The sequence below is a fragment of the Mus caroli genome, unplaced genomic scaffold, assembly GCF_978045245.1.
Source record: "Mus caroli unplaced genomic scaffold, Mus_caroli_1 scaffold_18, whole genome shotgun sequence".
NCBI classification, from domain to species: Eukaryota; Metazoa; Chordata; class Mammalia; order Rodentia; family Muridae; genus Mus; species Mus caroli.
Window position 1 is genome coordinate 45,285,440 of NW_028227273.1, and position 21,205 is coordinate 45,306,644.

The 21,205-nt window shown below is 50.7% G+C and overlaps 1 protein-coding gene across 2 annotated transcripts; it reads right to left on the minus strand.

Annotated features, from left to right (window-relative positions):
* Positions 1 to 475: 475 nt before the first annotated feature.
* Mocs1 (molybdenum cofactor synthesis 1) lies at positions 476 to 20,662 on the minus strand. Of its 2 annotated transcripts, none has more exons than XM_021149202.2 (11): positions 20,474 to 20,662; positions 15,637 to 15,763; positions 13,673 to 13,840; positions 9,436 to 9,600; positions 7,382 to 7,443; positions 6,997 to 7,108; positions 6,681 to 6,793; positions 6,171 to 6,281; positions 4,211 to 4,331; positions 3,702 to 3,749; positions 476 to 1,855 (listed from the first exon to the last, which is right to left on the minus strand). In XM_021149202.2, the coding sequence occupies exons 1-11, from the start codon at positions 20,594 to 20,596 to the stop codon at positions 1,095 to 1,097; spliced, it is 1,911 nt and encodes a 636-aa protein (XP_021004861.1). In that variant the 5' UTR covers positions 20,597 to 20,662; the 3' UTR covers positions 476 to 1,094. The 2 variants fall into 2 exon arrangements, with proteins under 2 accessions (XP_021004861.1, XP_021004862.1); XM_021149203.2 differs by having other exon boundaries at positions 1,591 to 1,855; positions 3,687 to 3,749.
* Between the last annotated feature and the right edge of the window lie 543 nt (positions 20,663 to 21,205).

Here is a 21,205-nt window from a genome sequence, read left to right on the forward strand (position 1 = left end):
GAGGTTATGAGGCTTGAGTTGGAAACTGTGTGTCACGGGAACCTGTTCATCTTTTAAAGAGCCCATGGCTAAGCATCCATCACCATACATACCTCTGTACAGGGCAGAGGGCATCTCCTCCATCTGAGAGAAGCTGTCATGCCAGGCCACTGTTTGGGGTGCGTCAACTACGAGTCTCTGCTTCTCAAGTCTCAGCTCCAGGAGTCTCTGCTTCCCAAGCCTTAGCTCTGAGCACTTGTGATAGCTACAGCTGAGTCTGGGACTCCCATCTATCCAACTGCCTTAGGATGGTGCATTCTGGATTTACCTCTGGGTGCAGAGACTATGTCCTTTGGCCTTTCTAGGGTCCTTCTCCACCCCCTGCCCATCCTTTAGGGAGTGTTTTAGAATGTGGCTAATGGGTGCTCATGAGGTGGTCATGTGGTAACAGTGAGCACTTGGGTGCCTTCTTGACAAAGAGTCCTCAATCCTCACCTCCAAAGCTGGCACCGTGGTTTATTGGTATGCTGTGAGGGTAAAGGTCACCTTCAACGCCCCTTTCCCTGACACATGCCAGAGTAGAGAGGTGTGGGCAGACCACAGTGAACAGAACCAGGTGTGGGTAGATGCTGGCACAAGACCTTAGGGTTGTGGTCCACAAGTGTGCATCCTGTCGGAAGAGAGGGCCGGAGACGGGGGTGGGGGTCGGCGGTCTGTGATACATTCCTTAGGGAGTTTGTGCTTTTCCTTCCTCAAAGCGGGTTCCTCTGCTTAATGAGCCCTTATTCTCTCCCCGGGGAAGAGAAGAGAGGACCCTACATGAGAAGGGCTGCATAAAGCTGTCTGTCTGAAACAACCTGAGCAATATGACGTTTGTGTGTGTGTGTGTGTGTGTGTGTGTGTGTGTGTTTTGGGTATCCAGTATCGAAACTCCCATTGCCAGAGTCCTGGAAGGTGTCAAGGCCTCAGGTGTCTTCTGGTGACGACACCTCATAGGTTAGTGGTAAAGAGACAGGGTGATCCTAGGTCTAATCACTAGATTTGGAGGAATGTGACATCTTTTCCTCAGCCTGAATTGCATCCCCTTGGGAGACATGACTGGAGAGTGTGGCACTCTAAGCCCGATGGAAGTCTCCCCGCTGCCCTCCAGTCTTACTAATGAGCTTTACCTCTGTCACCACAATGTCCCTGCTGACTGCCTTGCACATGTCATACACCGTCAGGGCAGCCATGGCAGCCGAGGTCAGCGCCTCCATCTCTACCCCGGTGGGACCCCGGGCCCGGCAGGATGCCTGGATCAACACAGCGTGGCGTGTGCTGTCTAGCTCCAGGTGCACCTGCACATGGCTCAGGGCCACATGGTGGCAGAGGGGGATCAACTGACTGGTTAGCTTGGCTGCCTGGACTCCAGCCAGCTGGGCCACCACCAGAGCATCGCCCTTCTTCAGTTGGTTCTGCTGGACAAGCTTGAAGGCCACGGGTCCAAGAAGAACCATGGCAGAGGCCACAGCCACCCGCTCTGTCTCCGGCTTCCCACCCACATCTACCATAGATGCCCGCCCTGCTGAATCCACATGAGTTAGCTGATTTGAGGTCGGCCCTGGACCCGAGGGGGCATCAGGGGCCTGGGACCCTGTGCTAAGGCACTTTGAGTGAGTGTCAGGGTCTGGATAGGAGCTGTAGTGTCTCTGAGGGGAGCCAGACCCTAGGCACTGCTGAGACAGAGGAAGGGCCGTGGGGATGCAGTGTCTCTTCCACAAAGATGCCATCTGGTCAGAGAGACACTGTCTGGCACTTGGATTCCGAACACGGAGGGGATCCCAGGAGAAATTGCTCCAACGAGCTGGTGGGGAATCTTGAAGCATCAAAAGTACCCCTGAAAAGCAAGAAGGGAAGAGAAAAGAGACTAAGCCCCCAAAGCAGTCCTTTCTCCACCTCTTCTCCTGCCCTGCTCCTGCCCCGCCATGATTTCTTGTTCATACTGGGGGAAAAAGGAAGAACAAAGGCAGACAGAGAAGGAACTGAACAGAAGCCGCCCAATTTGGTTTGTGCTCCCCAGCATTGGTAGAACGAGATCACTTCTGGCTCCCTAAGATCAATTCCAGCTCCCTGTGCTTCTGAACTCTGTCCCAAAGCTTTCCTGTGGCATTCCTAAGGCCTGAAGGATCAAATAGCTTTGCTAGCCATTCATTTCCCTAAAACTAGCTAGGTCTCGCCCTGGATCACCCACCATGGATATATTCACTTTGATTCCTTTGATGGAGAAGCAACAGCGATCATGCCATTGACAGGTAGGACATCAAGCATTACAGTTCATCTACTTAAACGCTGCCAATCCCTACAAGGACATCAAGTCAGACTGGTTCCCAGATTCAAGGAACCTTGGGGATGCTGCAGACTGCTGTTTCCCAAAGAACAGATAGAAAGCTGATGTCCTCACCATGATCAGCAGCACACGGGAGTGGATACAACCACCATGGCCCTACCAACACAGAACCAAAAGGATCTCTAAGTGGTTCACAGGCTCATGGGGCGTCAGAGAGGCCCTGACCCAGGCAACTCTTGTTTTATGAAAACCAGGCCAATCTAGTCACTCCACACATTTCAGTTAAGCGAATCCGTGTGAGGTTAACGGCCTCCCTAATGTCTCCTTTTCTGGCATGCTCTGAGACTCGCCTGTCTGAGGGAGGGCCAGTAAGGTGCTCCCATTCCTGGCTGCGAAGATGCAGAAGCCTAGACTAAGACCCAGTGTTGGGGAGATAACGGGGAAGAGAGATGACTAAGATGCCTTCCCCAGGAGAATGCTTCTTTGTGTCCCATCCCTACTGCTCTGGGTGGTCGTGGTGCTGGGGTGGACATTGGGCCATCTCTGGCTCGTGGAATCTACTTTGTTCTGGGCCTCTGGGCTACTGGGGCCACTGTGCTCCAAGCTTCAGAGGAAGGAACCATTCCCTTCAGGTTTGCCTAGTGCTTTCTCCATCCCAATGTTCTAATTCAGAAGAGTGGGTGTGACCTAGGGGGTCAGGCTCATCTGGGACCATCTGGCACTGAGCAGAATAGCAGTGGCCTTCCTAGATCCTCAGGGACCAATTCAGTTTCTCAGGACAGGACACCACCCAGAGCTTTATGAAGTGAGGTCCTCACTTGAAGAAGCATCCTATAATTTATATATATTATATATAAATATATATAATATATATCACATATGTATACACACACACACACACACATATACATAGTGCATACAGTCCCTGGAGTTAAGGAACTGGCAAGTTCAAATCTTGCATATTCAGAGAGCTATCTCAATGTATGCCTGCTTGAGGCAACTGAGGGGCCACACACATGCACTAGCATTCCACGTGGCAGAGAAGGGACAGCTGTGTCCTGTTGAGAGATTCCATAGCTGAGGAGCTCTCTATTTGAACTAGGAGCTCCACTCTCCGGGAATAGCCAACTCAGTGAGCAGCAGGGATGTAGGAGCCCCTGCCTTGACTTCCAGAGAGGGGCTTTGCCATTCTATAGTCTAAAGGTGAGGGGGTTGCTATGGGCAGGGAACAGCAGACATGGAAAGTTTTGGAAAAGATAAAGGTAGGGATTTTTTTTAAAAAAGTAGACCATTAAGGGCAGAACAGGGATTGCCTCACAGAGGGAGTCTGTCCCCCACCCCACAGGATCCCCCCCAATGACAAGGGTGAACAGTTACGTACTGATAGGTCACCCACCGATGAGGATCATGGGCCGGTTCTTCATCTGGGCAATATTGAACATGCCTGGCATTAGGGAGGGATGGGCAGGGAGGGAAGCAAGGGAGGAGAGACAGGAGTGAATGGCATGGGTGGATGAATTTGCCCTAAACACCCTGTGCACAGCCACAGGCGTCCTGTCAAACCCCTCATGTACATTGCTGCAAGGCTACCCAGTCTCGAAATGCCCAGGGACCTGGTATTCCCTCTCTCCCAAAGACAATGCATGGGAATCCAGGGAGCCAGTGGTATCTCTCAACATGATAAAATACTCCTGGAGAATCTGGGGGTTCCCTGTGCTGCCAATGCTATGTCAATTTCCTCAAAGAATAACATCCATCACACCCTAAGTTCAAAGTTCCAACGGAAATGGGCAGAGGCCAGACCTACATTTAGAGTGGGTAGCCTTGGCCCAGCATTGTTCATCCTTCTACTCCTCCCTCCCCACTTCCTCCCACTGACCCAGCCCACTCCTGTCCAGCCCCTACCTGCATGCTGCCGCTTCTTCCTACCCACTGCGGCCCCAATGATTCTCAGCAGCTCCTCCTCAGAGGCCCCCGCCCGCAGGTGGTCCCGCAGTGACACCTCAGAGTTCCCGAAGAGGCAGACCTGTTGTGAATGAGAACAGCCACCTCATCCCAGAGCCTCTGCCTCCAGCTTCTAAGCTGCTAGCTCTACCCAGCTAACAGGCTGTGTTCATGCCTCCCACAGCAGGATCACACTAGAGACAGGATCCAGGGCCGTGAGAGACAGAAAACCCTGCATGGAGGGGCCAGAGAGGCTGGACAAGCAAGAGGCAAAATCATATTCCTTTAAGACTGTACAGTGTTCGTTGAGAATTTAAAAAGATACAAAGGGAGAACTAAGAAGCAGGGCTGCTGCTATCCTGAGATACCTGATGGGGATGGCAGCACCATGAGAGGGGACCCCAACCAAGAGGAGCTGAGCACCCTAGAGGTGGTACACACATCTTGTTTCCCATCAGCCCTTCCTGGTCCCATTCAGTATGGACACAAGTGCCTGCGCTGTCCCTGACTTGGTTGATGGTCCCCGCTTGGTAACTACACAGCTGAGTGATATTGAAGACAACAGGTTTGGGGTTTTGGTTTGTTTCTGAGGCAGAGACTCAGTCTTGAGCTCAGGCTATATAGTCCAAGATGGCCTGGGACTGACAGTGCCCTCTTCCATCTGACTCCCGAGTGCTGGGATCACAGGCGTGAGTCATCACACCTGGCCGGAGATGCCATCCTGTGGCCCCTCAGTCTTGCCTCAGTCATGGTGACGGGGATGGAAATAGGGATGGGGATATGATAGCTTAGAAAACCTACAGCGATGCTGCCACAGAGCCTTCTGTATGTCAGTTGTGCGCTGAGACACAGAAGAACGTTTGAAAAGACAGGGAGGGCAGAACTCTGAAGAAGTCAGGGCTCTCAGATAGAAGGCCCAGCTTCTCCAGTATCCTGGGCATCCCCCCTTCCTTCATCACAGGGCCCCGTTCCTCTCTGCCCTTCACTGACAATACTAGGTTGAGTCCTCCATAGACTTCTCCTGTGGGCTTCCTGTGCTGCCTTCTGCCTGGGAGTTCAGGAGGAAGGAAGAGAAGGCTCTGGCTTTCCCCTGTTCCCTCATCTCTGGCAGCAGCTGCTTCCTTCTACAGCTGAAACCCCAGCCCCCTTCCCTCAAGGCTTCAGCCTCACTGGACCCTGTGACACTGCTTCCTACATCTCCCACTGAGGTGGGGCCAGCTGTTGGCTGTTGCGCCTCAGAATCCCTCAATGTCCCTTAACCATAACTCTCTCTAAATAAGCGTTCCGTTTCTCTTTAGACACCTATTTTACATTTCCCATAGTGACCTCGATGGGATTGCAAGCATGCAGCCATGCTTGGCTTTCTGCATGGGAGCTGGAGGTCCAAACTTGGGTCCCCGTGATTGCACAGAGCTGTCTCCTCAGTACAACCTCACATCATCACCCTCACACACCTCTGTCTTCATCATTGCTCAATGGCCTTTTACTGAGCTTAAGTTTAAATCCAATGAAGATGAGGTCATGTCTCCCTCTTATTCAGAGACTTTACTTTGCTCCCTACAGTCAGAAACTGTTCTGAATCACAGCTCTCAACAGTGTGGACCTTCAGATCTGATATCAAGCAGTGTGAGTCCAGATCCCAACCTTTCCTCAAGGCCCATCATTCTCACTGGCCAGCACTGACACACATGGGACCTCTTTGAATTTGGCAATGAGTTCTTATGGCCTTAAGGAAATGGACCTTTCCATAGGCACAGGGCAGGACACAGAGCATGGCAATGAGCCAAGTGAGTATTGGGTGCTAGCTTCAGAAGTGAGCCCCTGGCTGAGAGGAAGAGGCTAACCATGATGACATAATGGTGGAATGTGAGAGAACTGGGTAGCGAGGAGTCCTTGGGGTAGGAGGGGTGGAACTGCTCACCTTGAGGTTCCCATCAGCTGTGATGCGCAACCGGTTGCAGGTCCCACAGAAATGCTCTGACATGGATGTGATGAAGCTGATCTGACCCTGGAAGCCAGGGATCTTAAAGGCCTAGGGGGAGAAGGGCAGTGGGAGGGTGAGGGTAGGCTATCCCTCACTCCCAAGATCCCACTGGCTGATGTCAGGACCCTGCTCTGCAGCTCTCTTTAGTGTGGTGGTTGACTCATGAGCCCCTGCCTCTGCCTGGCTTGCTCTGGAGAAAAGTTGCTATGGATGCAAGTATATGTGGATGGGAGGCCTAAAGAAGCCTGTGTGGAGGAGAGAGACAGGATTTACCTGCAGAAACCTGGCCTCTGATGTTGCTTAGTCTTACCCATCCCCATCTAGGCTGCTCTTTTAAGCAACCAGGGCATTGTTGAACACCCTGCTACACTCTGAGCTCACAGCAGCACCCCACCAACTCTGATGATGGCAAGACCATCCCCCAGGCCTACCCTCCTGTTCCCCAACCTTGGCAGTGCTCGAGTCCTCCTCCGGCAGCTTCTCCAGCCCTGGCCACCGCTGTCGGATGGTGTCCAGCATCTCCTTGTAGCTAACCATCTTCTTGAAGTTCCACTTGTTGCCTGTATTTAGTTGCAGGTGGCAGGGGGAGCTTTTGAACCAGAGATGAAAGGGACCCTGCCCAAGGATCAAATCACATCCAGACTTGACTCCAGAATGTTCCACACCATCCCTCCCAGCAGCCACCCGAGGTTTCAGCCGTACCAGGGACAGCCCTGAGGCCCAGCCACCCCTTCCCCCCCCCACCAAACCCCTTGTCACTCACCGTCAAACGGCATGTACTCAATGAAGCGCACGTCCAAGGGAAGGCCCTCTGTCAGGGCCACAAAGTCCAGCAGCTCGTCTTCATTCAGGCCTCGCATAACCACACAGTTCACCTGGCCAAGGAGAAATGCGTAGTGAGAGCTGTCTGCAGCATGCTCTCATGAGGGTGAGCTCAGGGGGCGGGGCACCTGGTCAGGACCCAGCCCTTGGCTCTTGACACCCAGTGTTCCAGAGGGGAAAGGCCACTGCTTTTTTTCTGCCCCCAACCGGGGAGAAGTGGGGATTAGGGGTAATTTGGCAGGAAGTAGTGGGAGATACATGGCCAGGTGTCACGGAACCAAGGTCAGGAAGGAAGGCAGGAGTCAGCAAGAGTGATAGGCCCTCACCTTCACAGGCTTGTAACCCAGCTCGATGGCTTTGTGGATACCTTCCATAACCTTGTGGAAGCCTGCGGAGAGGAAGGAGCAGAGATTCAGGGACTCCCCCCCCTTCTCCAGTGAATGGCCATGGTTACATGGAACAAGTTTCCTCCCATGAGTCAGACAGCAAGCATCTCAGGCTATGCAAGCCAAGAGGCAGCTCCCAGACTTGGTATATGAATGAGTCTTGTTTGTCCTAAATTCAGAGTATAGCAATACGATTTTTGTTTCTATTAACATTTATTTATTTATTTATTTTTGCGGGTATGTAGGCATGTGCACGTTCATGTATTTGTGGGGTGTATGTGTGCACAAGTGGAGGGTGTCTCTCTGCAACTGTCTCCCTCGATTTGTTCTTTCTTTATTTCATATTGCATATGTGGCTGTTTGGCCTGCATGTTTGTCTGCACCACCTGTCCTTGGTGCTCATGAAGGCCAGAAGAGGGTACTGGGTTCTTGGAATTATAGAATTACTTTATTCACTAACTCACCAGTCCAATGCACGGTTTTATTACATGGGACAGAGAAATGACTGTTTTCTTGGGGATACAGTTGTTTAATTGGGGTTCACCGGTCATGCTCTCAATAATTAATGATTATAAATGTTATCTGTAAAACACACTCCTGGCTCCATGGCCTGGATGTGGCCTATGGGCCACAGTTAGCTGACCCATGATCTGGCTGTCTGCCCAGCCTACACGGGGAAACTGAGGCCCTGCTGAGGTCATTACACACTACTTTGTAGGATGTAGGCACCTCTCTCACTGGCATGTTCTCAACAGCTGTTCCCTCAGAGGCAGAGAAAGGTCAGAGCACAAACTGGATGTCTGAGACCCTGATGTCGGCTGTGGGGTGGGGCTTGTACTAAGGAAGGACTCAGGAGAGGAGGGAATGATGCAGAGATGGGGCAGTCTGAAGCGTCCCTTTCACTTCCCACTTCCCAGAACTCTTGCTCTCTGTTCATAGCCCTCTCAGAGGGAGTGCCTTAGAGCCAAGCTCTCTGTGCCCTAGGCCAGCAAAATCCTGTCCTCACATGCTCTGTATTGCATGTGGTAGGAACCTCCCTCCCTCTGAGCTTTCTCCCTCCCAACAGCACTCCAGTGGATACCGAGACATCGGCAGAGGATGTTCGACATGGTTTTACGTTTCGTTCCAGCAGCCAAGGCATGAGAACCTGAGGTTGATCCCCAGGATGTGTCAAGAGCTGGATGTGATGGCGTGTTTGTAATTCCAACCCCGGGAGGTGGAGAGGCAAAGTCAGGGCTCCCTGGCCAACCAAGGTAATCTATCTCAGTATATCCCAGATCCCAGCAAGAGATTCTATCTCAGAAGATTCCCCATGGACAACTCATGAGGAACGACAGCCGAGGTTGTCCTTTGGCCTCCACCTGCACAGGCACCGGCAAATGCATAAACACAAACCTGTCCCCCAGCCCAAAATAAAATATATAAATATATAAATTCATAAAAAACTGTATTGAGGAACAAGCGAGGGGGTACGGCTGGTACTGACACTGGTCAAAAGAAGATGATGGACAGCCGCCTTTCCTAGCCTTGCTCCCACCTTCCAGAGCCCTCAGTGATGGACAGCCAACACCCCCAAATTCAAAAAGTAGAGTGCCCGTGGGTAAGAGAAGCCAGACTCTGACTTAAGGAGACTAGAGCACCAGGCTGGTTCTATCTGCCATCACAGGGTCCCTGAAGCTACCACATGGGAGACACGTGTGAGAATATTTGAAGCAGAGTGAGAGGAATTGAGGCTTATGTCTAGATGGCACAGGAACCCAGTGTGCTCTGGGCCTGACAGCTCAGGGTGATCATTTCCACATCAGCTGCCTCACCTGTCTCCAGGCACACAACTTGGCCTTGGTATTTATTCCTTACTGAGCACACATCCATAATCCAGACACCAGGAGGAAGTGACACCCCCCAGAGCACCCCTCCTCCCACTCCCCCACAGAAACACACAGAGCCCTGTCAGATCCTTGGGGAGAACCACACCTCAGCCTGCCTGCGATCACCTTTTCTGCGGACGATGAACTCAAACTTGGCGGGAACCAGAGTGTCCAGGCTGACGTTAACAGCATTGAGCCCTGCCTGCTGAAGTCGGGGCAGCAGCCGGGCTAGGTTGATGCCGTTGGTGGTGAGGCCGATGGTTCTCAGCCCTTCCAGCCCATGAAGTCTGGCTGGAGAGATAAGAGGATTGCATTAGGCTGTTTGCCCTGGGAGAAGAACAGGAGGGCAAAACTACTCCACGCGGACCTCCTGCAAACCAGGCTGGGCTTCGTAAGGAGAGTGGAAATAAAAGCCAGGCTAAGAGAGAGCCTGGGGAGATGGCTCAGCTCGGAGACCACTTGTTTCTCTTGCAGAAAAGCCAGGTTCAGTTCCCAGCACACACAGGGCAACTCTAGATCTGGGGATGGGGAGTGGGAGGTGATGCATTCTTTTGGCCTCACCAGGAACCAGGCACACATGTGGCACGCGCACATGCACACGCACATGCACACACACACACATACACACACACAAACACATATGCAGACACTCATATAAATAAAAACCAGGATAAAGATAACCATCAGCTGAAGGGCTGGGTGCTTGCCCTGGGCTGGGTGCTCTGGTAAGGAGGTTAGCTCAGTAAAGCCAAGAAGAACAGGGACTGCTCCTCATTTAGTAGACAAGGAAGGAAAGAAGCCTCAAGAGATTAAGGGAGTTCTTAAATTTCAAAGTTAATAAGCACAGTTGAGGGGCTGAAGACAGAAGTCCAGGGCTTGATGATAGGGGTCTTCTTCAATCACCCTCCACTTGGTTCTTTGAATGAGGACATCTCTCTGAACCTGGACGTCACTGGCTTGGTTGGACTGGCTGGGCAGCAAGCCCCACAGATCCTCCTGTCCCTGCCCCTACTCAGCAGCACCGCTATAACCTGAGCATATTCCACCATACTTGTTTTTTTCCATGGGTGATGGGGTATGTATGAACTCGGGTTCTCATGCTCACACAGTAGGCATTTTACTGACTCAACCATCTTCCCAGCTCTCGGAGCAAAAGGAATCTTAGAGAACGCAAAAGAACAGAGGAAAGGAAACTGTGAGGCTGGAAATGCCCTTTCTGGTCACTCAGATCCAATACTGTCTGGGAAAGATGCACCGTGAGCTATGGTCTGATGTTCAGCGTCTCGGAAAGGCCTGTTGGTAAAGGATTGGTCCAGGAGTGGTGCTATGGGGAGGTAGTGGAGCTGGACAAGAGGTGGAATCTAATAAGAGGTCCTTAGGCCATGGCCAGGGGAGGGGGTGGTTAAGAACAGACTAGAGCTCTGAGAATCCTCTCTCTGAATCCTGGCTCAAGACAGACTGAGATACACACTCCAGCCTTCACCACAGTCAGAATCCATGAAGCCCACCTGACCCTGAGTATCCAAAGAGACCGTTCTCTCTATAAAATCCATTGCTAAAGGTATTTCATTATAGTTAGTAATATAGTGTCAAATGTTCAGGGTGGATATTTTCAATCAATGACTAGCTTGCAGTTGGATTTTAAAAAGTTAACTAGAACTATATTTTTCTATAATAAACAAGTTTTCTTTGACAAGGTAGGTGTCCTAGTTAGGGCTACTGTTGCTGTGACGAAACATTATGACCAAAAGCAACTTGTAGAAGGAGGGGTTTATTTCACTCACAGTTCTATATGACAGTTCATCATCAAAAGCAACAAGAGCAGGAACTCAGGGTAGTGTCTTAGTCAGGGTTTCTATTCCTGCACAAACATCATGACCAAGAAGCAAGTTGGGGAGGAAAGGGTTTATTCGGCTTACACTTCCATACTGCTGTTCATCACCAAGGAAGTCAGGATTGGAACTCAAGCAGGAGCTGATGCAGAGGCCATGGAGGGATGTTCTTTACTGGCTTGCTTCCCCTGGCTTGCTCAGCCTGCTCTCTTATAGAACCCAAGACTACCAGCCCAGAGACGGTCCCACCCACAAGGGGCCTTTCTACCTTGATCACTAATTGAGAAAATGCCTTACAGCTGGATCTCATGGAGGCATTTCCTCAACTGAAGCTCCTTTCTCTGTGATAACTCCAGCTGTGTCAAGTTGACACACAAACCCAGCCAGGACAGGGTAGGAACCTGGATGCAGGAGCTGATGCAGAGGCCATGGAAGGATGTTGCTTACTGCATGCTCTTCATGGCTTGCTCAGCCTGCTTTCTTATAGGACCACCAGCCCTGGGATGGCCCCACCCACCATGGGCTGGGCCCTCCTACCTCAATCACTAATAAACATAATGCCCTAAGACTTGTCTATTGGTCAGTCTTATAGACGTAATTCCTTGACTGGTGTTACCTCTTCCCAGAAGACATAGCTTGTGTCAAGGTGACAGAAACAAAGAAACAGAAAACCCCAAACAAGACCACAAAACAAAACCTTATCCGCACAATGATACTTATAATAGATAAAAATAATAAAAACACTAACGGTATGAAATAAAATTCCAGGAGAAAGAGGCTTCGCCTCTCAAGCCTGCATTATGACACCTGGGTGGGGTTCAAGGGCAGAACTGGCTCAAGTTTCAAAGTCAGTGAAAAGAAAGCAGTGATTATCAGAGTACAGCACATTTCACTTCAGAAGTAAACACACCCATTCTTCATAAGACACTACACAGCAATAGACTAACTCAGGCTTTCCCAAGCTCCTGTAAACTAGCTGAGCTCACCTGCAAAGGCTGCATCTTTAATCTGCCCAGAGAAATCCTGAAAGTGATTAACCGTAAAGACAGTCGAGAGGGATATGGGTGGACACAGAAGGAGAAGTCAGAAGAAAATCAAGTGGCTCTCCCAAGAGAAAAGGAGGAAGAAATCTGAAACCAAAGGGCAGTTTAAGCTAGCTGATGGTGCCTACACTAGAGGATCAGAAGTTCAAGGCCATCCTAGGTTACATGGGAGTTTGAGGCCAACAGGGGCTAAGGAGAGTTTGTCTAAAACAAGAAAATTATACACCACACACACATATGTATAAAAGCATACATACATATATACACACATATATGTACATTATAATATACATATATGCATATGTGTGTATCTTAAAGTGACAATATCGGCCATAATGAGGCAAGTGTATGACATTTTTAACATACACATATATATATTAAATTGGCAAAGAGATGGGGTAATACCCAATGATAGAGATCATAAAGAGAAAAACGGTAATGGAAAGAACAAAGTATTAAACAAATAATGGGCTTTTCTCAGAAGTTTACCTGAGCTTCTGAGAAGTGATTTTTTATGAACGGGAAATTATACTGAATGCCAAGAGGATGCACAAGGAAGAGTCTGTTCAAGGTCTATGCAGTACTTTCTTAAAACTCAAGGAAACCGGATACAAAGGGAACATTAGGAACGTTCAGAGAAAAAGATGGGTTACCTCAAAGAAGCAAGGACTGAACAAAGTTGGACCAAACTCTTCACCATCAGCAGGACAACAAAGCCACCAAGAGACAGATTTGGCAATGTCCTTCTTAACACTGCAGGGAAGATCCTCAGAGTCACATGCTGTGTGTAGGGTTTGGAAAGACACACTGCTCTTCCGGAGGACTAGAGTCCAGTTCCCAGTACCCACAGAAGGTGGCTCACCACCCTGTAACTCCAGCTCAGGGGATCTGATGCCCTCTTCTGGTCTCCTTGGACACAGCACTTGTGTGCACACCCCCCCCCCCATACCCCCTAGATACAGAGTAAAAACCAATTTAAAACGAAACTTAAAAACAAAAACAAAAACAGTGACAGCCCATATTTAGTTCACAGTCGGCACCTTGCCAAGTCTGAGGGAAGAGGCTCTGGGAGGAACACAAAGAGGCAGAGTGGCCAAGGCCTTGCTGAGTTGACCAAATTTGGGCAGGGACATGACAGAGGGCAAGTTATAAGGTCCTGTCGAAGGGAATGCTATGGCCAGAGAGGAAGGAAGGGGCAGAGAAGTGGCTAGCAGGAGCCTGGCCACAGGGCCTCCTGTGAGGACTCTGAACTCAATGTCATAGCAAGCCACTGTGACTTGGCCTCCAGTAGCTGAGACGCTGGAAGAGGTGACGCTCTCCTAGCCAGCATCCCTCACCAGAACAAGAATGAGTAGTAGCTCTCTTAGAAGGTGTTCCGGGGCTCAATGTGTGCATGAGTGGCAGCTGTCAGATAAGCAGGAGTTAGCAGTGGAGTCCTGCTAGATGAGACAGGAGACAAGAACAGGAAATGGCACGTGACCAACTCACCCACGATGTCCACCACATCCGGTCGGATGAGAGGCTCCCCACCAGTGAGACGGATCTTGTCCACACCTTCCTTCACAAAGAGGCGGGCAAGGGTCAGGATCTCCTCTGTGGTCAGTAGGTCAGCTTTGGGGGTCAGGGACACACCCTCCTCGGGCATGCAATACTGGCCTGAGAAAAGAAAGGGGATGAAGAGGTAGGAGACAGGTGTGACAGGCAGGTGTCCTGCTCCTCTACAGACTGACAGTTGTCCTGAACCCCATCTGAATGGTACAAAGGCATTTCTCATCTCCCTGTAATCTGGCCTTATGTCCCTCAATAATGGAGCTGAGGGCTTGGGTTAAAGAAGATAAATTAGGCCAAAGCAGAGCCTCTCAGAGCAGGGGAATGCCTGTGTCACTGGTTGCTTTAATCTGAGGGCACTCAGGCAGACCAACCTAGAAAGGCCAGGGCCTTGTCCCATGTCTGACAGCACAGTCCATTCTCAGCCAGTCTAGTTGTGGCAATGTAGGCTTTTCTGTGAAAGCCATAAGATGAAGAAAATGATTTGGCTTGCTGAAAGCCACTGTCCTGTTACCACAGTGTCCCCGGGTCTATCCTATGCACAGATTTGCATCAGCTTGAAAAACCTAGGGGCTCTTTGCCTAGATGAAGGAGCAGAGTGGAATAAAGACGAGAGGCATGGGGTTGGGGGTAGAGGACACCATTTCCTCCCATCACTCTCCACCTTTACCAAGAGTCAGGCTGGTCTGCTAGACTCACAGGCATGTCTACCCCTGTCAATGGGTCATCTGTGGCCCCAGGCAGCTATCAGCACAGCCCAACACAAAATCACAAAGAAAACATGATGAGGCATTTTGCAATTCTGTGTGTGCTCATGTGCAGATGTATAGGCCAAAGTTCAACCTGGGGTCTCTTCCTCAGTCACTCCCCCATCTTATTTTTTGGAGACAAGGTCTTACTTTTATCAGGCATGTGCAGACTCAGCTAGGATCATCAGCTAATGAAGGGGTCCATCTACCTGCCTTCCCAGCACTGCGATTTTTAGAGAGCACCCTATGCATGCCCTGCCTTTTTTTAAAAAAAATTTTAACATGGATTCTGAAAGTTGAAATCAGGGTCTCATACTTACATGGTACGCTCTACCAACCCAACCACTTCCTGACCCCCTGCAATTTGTGTGTGTGTGTGTGTGTGTGTGTTTGTTTATTTCTTTGGACCCCAGCTACCAGGTTCTCAGTGTGAATTCTGAAGACATCAACATCGTGTAACACTATCGGCAGACTAGAAATGCCTATCTGAGTCACAGTGTCAAATACTCACACAGAATGCACACCTGGACTCTCAGGATGGAAGAGACGGTGAGAACCAGAAAGCACATGTGTGGTACATTCTGTTTGGGTAAACACTTACCGAAGACACATGCGCTTACTTACTCAATACGTATGAAATATAGTGGAGGGGGGCAGGAGGGGTGCAGAGGGGAGGGAGCAGGTGAGGATAACAGGGAAGGAAGTGGACCCACACTGTAAATCTCCAGCATCCCTGGGATCGCACAGTGAGTTGTGTGTGCCGGTATGGCTGGTGCTAGCCCAACACAGAACAGGAGCACCTCATGGTCATGGCCATGACTATATTTACAGCTCCTCTGCAATGCCATACTTCCCCAACCCGACACCCACACCCTTGGCCATGTCCTGGACTTGGGAAAGAACCCTGAAGAGGAAGCATGGCCCCAGACCTACTCTTTACCCCAAACCTGATCACAATTTCCAAATCGAATCTCAAGGAGACCCCTAGCTTCCATAACCTGAAAGCTAACTTCAGCCTTGTGTAGCCACTCCAGGCTGACCAGCCTGTCAGTGAGGTGAGATGAGTGGGAAGGAGGAAAGGGCTGACTGGGAGTGACTGCAGGTGTCACTCTGGCAGAGGGACAGTGGCCTGGGGATGCCCAGGGGGAGACTCACATCGGAGGTTGCACTTCTCTGTGAGAGAGATCCGCAGGTAACTGTGCTGCCGGCCAAAGCTGTCCGTGAGGAAGGCAGAGAAGGGAGCCGCATGCTCCTGGAGGAACTGGAGCCTCAGGGACAGCCCCTGCAAGGACAGGGACGTGGAGCATGAGCCCTTGCTACCGACTCTGGGAGACTGGCAAAATGGCCCCGGTGTGGCAAGCTGGGGTAGCGCATACATGAGCTGCCTTACATCTTCCTTACATCCCAGCACCTCCAGCCCTTCCAGTTAGCCACAGTAAGGGGTACTGCTCCTCTCCCTGACTGAAGGAAAGTTCTACCCACCAAGACTGCAGACAACTTCACTACAGAATTTAGCATAAGCCAGGTGTGTTCAAGCTGGGTGTAAGTGCATGGGAATTCTAGATTTTTCTTTATGCAGCTCCTATATTTTGCATTCCTTACCTAGTGCCAAAAGGAAGGATTAGCCAGCCATTGTGTGGCCTAGGGGAAGACTGGTGTAGACTTCAAGAGCTGAGCTACCTAGGAGACAGGTTTGGGGCAGAATGACACCTTCTTGTCCATCAACAGCTAGAGGGAATCCAGCCATGAGTGAGTGAATCACTCCAGGTCCCAGTTCTTCATGGCCGAGAGGTGTTCCTCCCTCTAATTTAACATGCAGTTGTGCAAAGATGGGGAGGAGCCAAAATAAACCCAGGAATTGGGAGTGAAAGGATCAAGAAGCATGACTCAGCAGAAACCCCAGAGCAAGTCTGGCCAAGGAGTAATTAAGGGGCTGGCCAATTGCCCAACCCTCCAACACACACACCCTTCCCTCCCAGCTGGCCAAGCACATTTATCATGATACAGGAAGCCCCACCCCTGACTCATTCCCCTCCCCCCCATCTTAAGACCTACTTCCACCCCACCCCACTTCCTACAGTCTCCTGGAGGTGGTGGGACCCCCCTCTCCCATCCCATCCAAGGATGCTGACCACAGTGTGTCAGAGCACTGTGTAACATCTAGGTCTGTGCAGAATCACTTCCAGGCTAGTCTCTGCCAAATGGCTTAACCCTGTACCAGGTTCTCAATGCTGGCTCATGTTTACCACAGAGCTTCCAGGACAGCTGGTGAGTCTTACCAGCACAAGTTGACTTCCTCTGAGTGCCTGTACTCTGTACTGTGCAGGCAGGGCTGAGAAACCTTTTAAGCCAGGAGCAGTCCTGGTTGAGTGCAGACTTTGAAATCTGGTACTCGCTATGGACCAAGGGCCTGGATCCTTTTAAGTTCCAGGCATGCCCTTGGCTTTGGCTGTTGCAACAGGATGCTGACATCTACAAAGTTAATCTGCCCAAGAACCACACAACTGTTTTGCAAACAAAACAACAACAAACCCAAACAAAAAAACACCCACCTACCCACCCACTCAACCACCCATCATTTTATAAGTTATGACTCTGTGTTGGGCCCCATTCAAAGCTATCTTCGGATACAGATGGCTTGTAGGTAGTGCCTGAAGGATGGGGACATTCTAGAGAGACAATGTGTTCCTCCCTGTCTATCTGGATTTCTGAAAAGAGGTTCCCCCAGGGAGCTGGAATTTTCCCCAGGAGTCTCAAGCTAAGAGAAGGAAAAGAAGGTCATATTGAATAAAACTACATTTTTCTGTTTTTTCATTATTAATTTGAATCATTTGGCTTCTTTCTTTCTTTTTTCTTTTTCTTTTTGGTTTTTAAGAGACACTGGCTGTAGCACTGGCTGTCCTGGATCTCACTCTGTAGACCAGGCTGGCCTTGAACTCAGAAATCCACCCGCCTCTGCCTCCCAAGTGCTGGGATTAAAGTCATGCGCTGCCACTGCCCAGCCTCATTTGGCTTCTTGAGGATGGTGGCCAAGCCTGGCTTGCTCCAGCTGGGCACGGGCTCTGACATGATGCGCCTGCTTAGCTTGTTCTTCTGCAAAGTGGAAACAAGCCCATCTAATTCAACTGGAGGTCCCTTACAAACTATCAGTAAGTGACTGCCATCTGGGCTGGTTAACATCATCAAGTTGCCCCTCTAGGTATGCAAGAGATTATCTAGATTAGATTAACCGAGGTGGGGATTCAAATGCCTGCTTTGCAGGGATCTGCGTTCAATAACCAGAACCCATGCTTATAAAGCTAGGGAGAGAGGCACGGGCGGATCCCTGATGCTCACTGGCCAGCCATCCTAGCCAAACTGCCAAGCCCTTGTTACCAATAAAAGACCTTGTCTCAAAAGCAAAGTGGATGTCACCTGAGGAGTGAGACCTGAGATTGTCTTCTGGCTTTCAAAGACATGGGCACATGCACTTGAACATACATACCACACACACACACACACACACACACACACACACACACCTCAAACTATTTAGCAAACACTGTCCCAAGCTTTGTTAAATGGCTTTCTCCCCAGTTACCTAAGAGTGGGGGGTCTTTGCATCTCCGGTTCCTGACCAGCATAGTCCACTCCCCTGAGACATGGATTTCAAGGAACTGAGTAAGTCGAAAGCAAAAAGGAAAGTCTTTCCCAGTGCCATCCTCCTTGCTGCTCCCCCAGCACCATTCTCCCTGCTCCCCCCAGCACCATACTCCCTACTCCCCCAACACTGTCCTCCCTGCTCCCCCCAGCACCATTCTCCCTACTCCCAACATTGTCCTCCCTGCTCCCTCCAGCTGTCCTCCCTGCTCCCCCCCCAGCACTGTCCTCCCTACTCCCAACACTGTTCTCCCTGCTCTCCTTCCAGAACCACTCCCGTGATTTCTCCTGCACCAATTCCTGTCTTCAACACCCACCTGCCAGCTTTTGCTCTTTTCTAGAACTCTGAATAGCTAGGTGACTTTGTCTTGGCCTGAGTCACCTAGAGTCCTTTAACCCCACCACAGGCAGTGGGTTCAGGCCTCCGCCCAGAACTCTTTTCTGCCCCCCAGAAAGTCAGAGTAGAGTTCCAGAGAAGGAAAGGGTTTGCCGGAACTAAATGTTCAGGAAGCTGTCTGTTGTACCTCGGCCAAGACGGCCGCTCCTCTCCATTCCCCTTAGGCGCCTGTGGAAGCTGTCCACCCGTCCTTAGACTGCCCCAAGACCCCCTTTCCACTCTGCACAGCCAGCTCCCACCTAACATTCACTTCTCTTTCACACCCACACCGTGACACGCAGGAAGCCCAGTGAGCATCCATCATGGCTCCCCACCTCAGCCCACCAGAGCACTGTGAAGGGCAGAGGGTCCCTGGAGGAAAGGAAGGCAGGGCGAGGGTGGCGGATTTTGCACCTCTGCTCCTGCCCACTGGCAGTTCTATAAAGGAGCTGAATACCTCATTTCACCTCACCTCTAAGATGCTCTTACAGATCTCATGCCCTATGCCCCTGTACAAGGTGAGTCAGTTTAAGCCTCTGGATTTATAGACAGAAAGCAAGGGAAAGTGAGTGCACAGACTAGAAGCCAGGTAAACTTAGAGGCCAACGAAAGATAAGATCACAGGTCTCCTTAGGCCTTGCTCTGTCTACTGCTCCACCTGACTCATTAGATGTGCTTCAAGCAGCCAAGAGACATTTGCTGGCTTGGCTGGCTGCATGCACTGAGGGAAACACCGGAGGAAATACTTAGAAAGGCGGAGGGAGACCTAGCATCCAGGAACTGTCAATTAGAGGAAGACGGTCCCAAGTGAGATACGCAGAACGCAATGTCTGAGGTGCCACTGACAGAATGACTGCTTGCCCTGGTAGGATGTGCCCAACAGGACCTAATACAGCACCCCAGGGGAGAGGCTAGCACAGGTGGTTCTGTTTAAGGTCCTGCCTTGCTGTGCCCCAAGAGAGAGTGTGAAGCCAAGGGGCCATCAGCTAGTCACATTGCACAGGCCTCCTCACAAAAAGCACAAAATCCATGACGAGGAAGAAAAAATTCTTTTTTGCTAGTATCGGTTTTTAAGAGCTCCCACAGTGGCCTTGGCTATCCTAGCGCTTTCACTCAAGTACAAAGTTCAAGGGTTTAGAGAGCCCTGTAACAACAAGCCTGCTTTATCTGAGGATCTCAGAGAGGCAAGTCTGAGGAAGTGAACGCTCTGACATAAGCCTGCCTATGTCTTGAGCAAGATGGGAGAGGCAAATATTGTGAAATTCAGAGTCCTGGGACCTCACGCTCAGTCCTGGAAGACAGAAGTGGATGGATGGAAACGAAATAGAACAGTTTCTCGGGTTTCCCTAACCATTTAGATAAAACAACAAACTTAAGACCTACTGTCACTGGAAACACTCAGAGAAGTTCGATACACGACCCTGCCCCTCACTATGAAGACAGGCAGAAACTCCTTAACATGGAGCCTGGTCTTGCTCTGTTTCTCATCAAATGAGGCCACCCCATCCCAAGAGAAACAAGATAGGTCATGGAACCCTGCCACAACAAAGTGACAACCGGCTGTGCCGGACACCTGGCTAGCAATATTTTTAGACCTTGTCAAAGAAGCAGTTGTCCGGGGGACACCTGACTGCACTGGCACCCTCCTCCCCGGAGGTGAGGAATAATGTTTAATAGACTGGGTGGAAGCGAAAGCTAGAACAGCTCACTGGAACCTAACACTCACTCCTTAATAGCACCCCCTTTTCCTGCTGCAGCACAGCTACCTGTTATTAGGTGGTCCTCCGGGGAAGGGGGGTGCAGGGGAAACAGGAGTCCTTCTCGCTAGGCAGGAGTGAACTCAAGCGACCCAGCAGTGAGTGCCCAGGGTCCTCCCCAAAAGAAGCCTCCAGGACAGAGAGTGCATTCTGAAGATAAGGGTGGCATGCTTGGGTGGCCCTCCAGGTAGGTGTGTGCAGGCGGGCTGGGTGGGCTCACCTCCCTGGTAGGTCTCGAGGGCTCCCCGGGGCGGGGCTGCGTCACAGGAGCCCCCGAGCTGCAACCCCGGGCATTGGACCTCAGGAGCTGCCGCACTATTCCGGACGCAGGCCGCGCCGCCATGAAGTCAGCAAAGGAAGTACCCGGTCTGAAGTGGGCCTCCAGAACACTCTAGCCCGGGACCTGGAACAGGGTCATTTCGGAGGGGCGGAGCAGAGGGCGGCGCCCAAGTAGCCAATCAGCGAGGGTGCCTCTCCGCATGGCCCTCTGGAAGTTGTAGTCCACGCGTTCCGCCCCCTTCCAGGACCGAAGCGTGTTCTTGTGCAGAAATGCCAAGTCTGGGAGAGCTATGCTCTTTTCCTTCACCTTTGCTTGGTCTTGGATTTAAGCTGTCTTTAGATGCAGAATTTAAAGGGGGTGACATGAAAACTTCTAGGCAAGTTATACTTACTTTTTTTTTTTTTCTTTTCGTTAGACAGGGGAGTTGAGACCCTTACACAGTGTCTCAAAGGTATAACCCTGGCTGCCCTGGAACTCGCTTTGTAGACCAGGATGGCTTCAAATTTACAGATAGCCTTCTGCATCTGCTTCCTGAGTGCTGGGATTACAGCCCTTCAACTCTGACTCCAATGAAAATAATATTTTCTTTTTTCACTCTTTAAATTATTTTTTTTTAACGTGTGAGAGTTTGCCTGCGCACCCGTAAGTGCACCATGGCGCAGTTGGTGGCCA

Bases quoted from the DNA above. Each gene is read 5' to 3' on its own strand.
- Mocs1 (XM_021149202.2), bottom strand. From the start codon at position 20,596: ATGGCGGCGCGGCCTGCGTCCGGAATAGTGCGGCAGCTCCTGAGGTCC. The intron at 15,764-20,473 runs GTGAGCCCACCC...CTGTCCTTGCAG, and splicing joins CCTCGAGACCTACCAGGGAG to GGGCTGTCCCTGAGGCTCCA. The intron at 13,841-15,636 runs GTGAGTCTCCCC...TTCTTTTCTCAG, and splicing joins AGAGAAGTGCAACCTCCGAT to GCCAGTATTGCATGCCCGAG.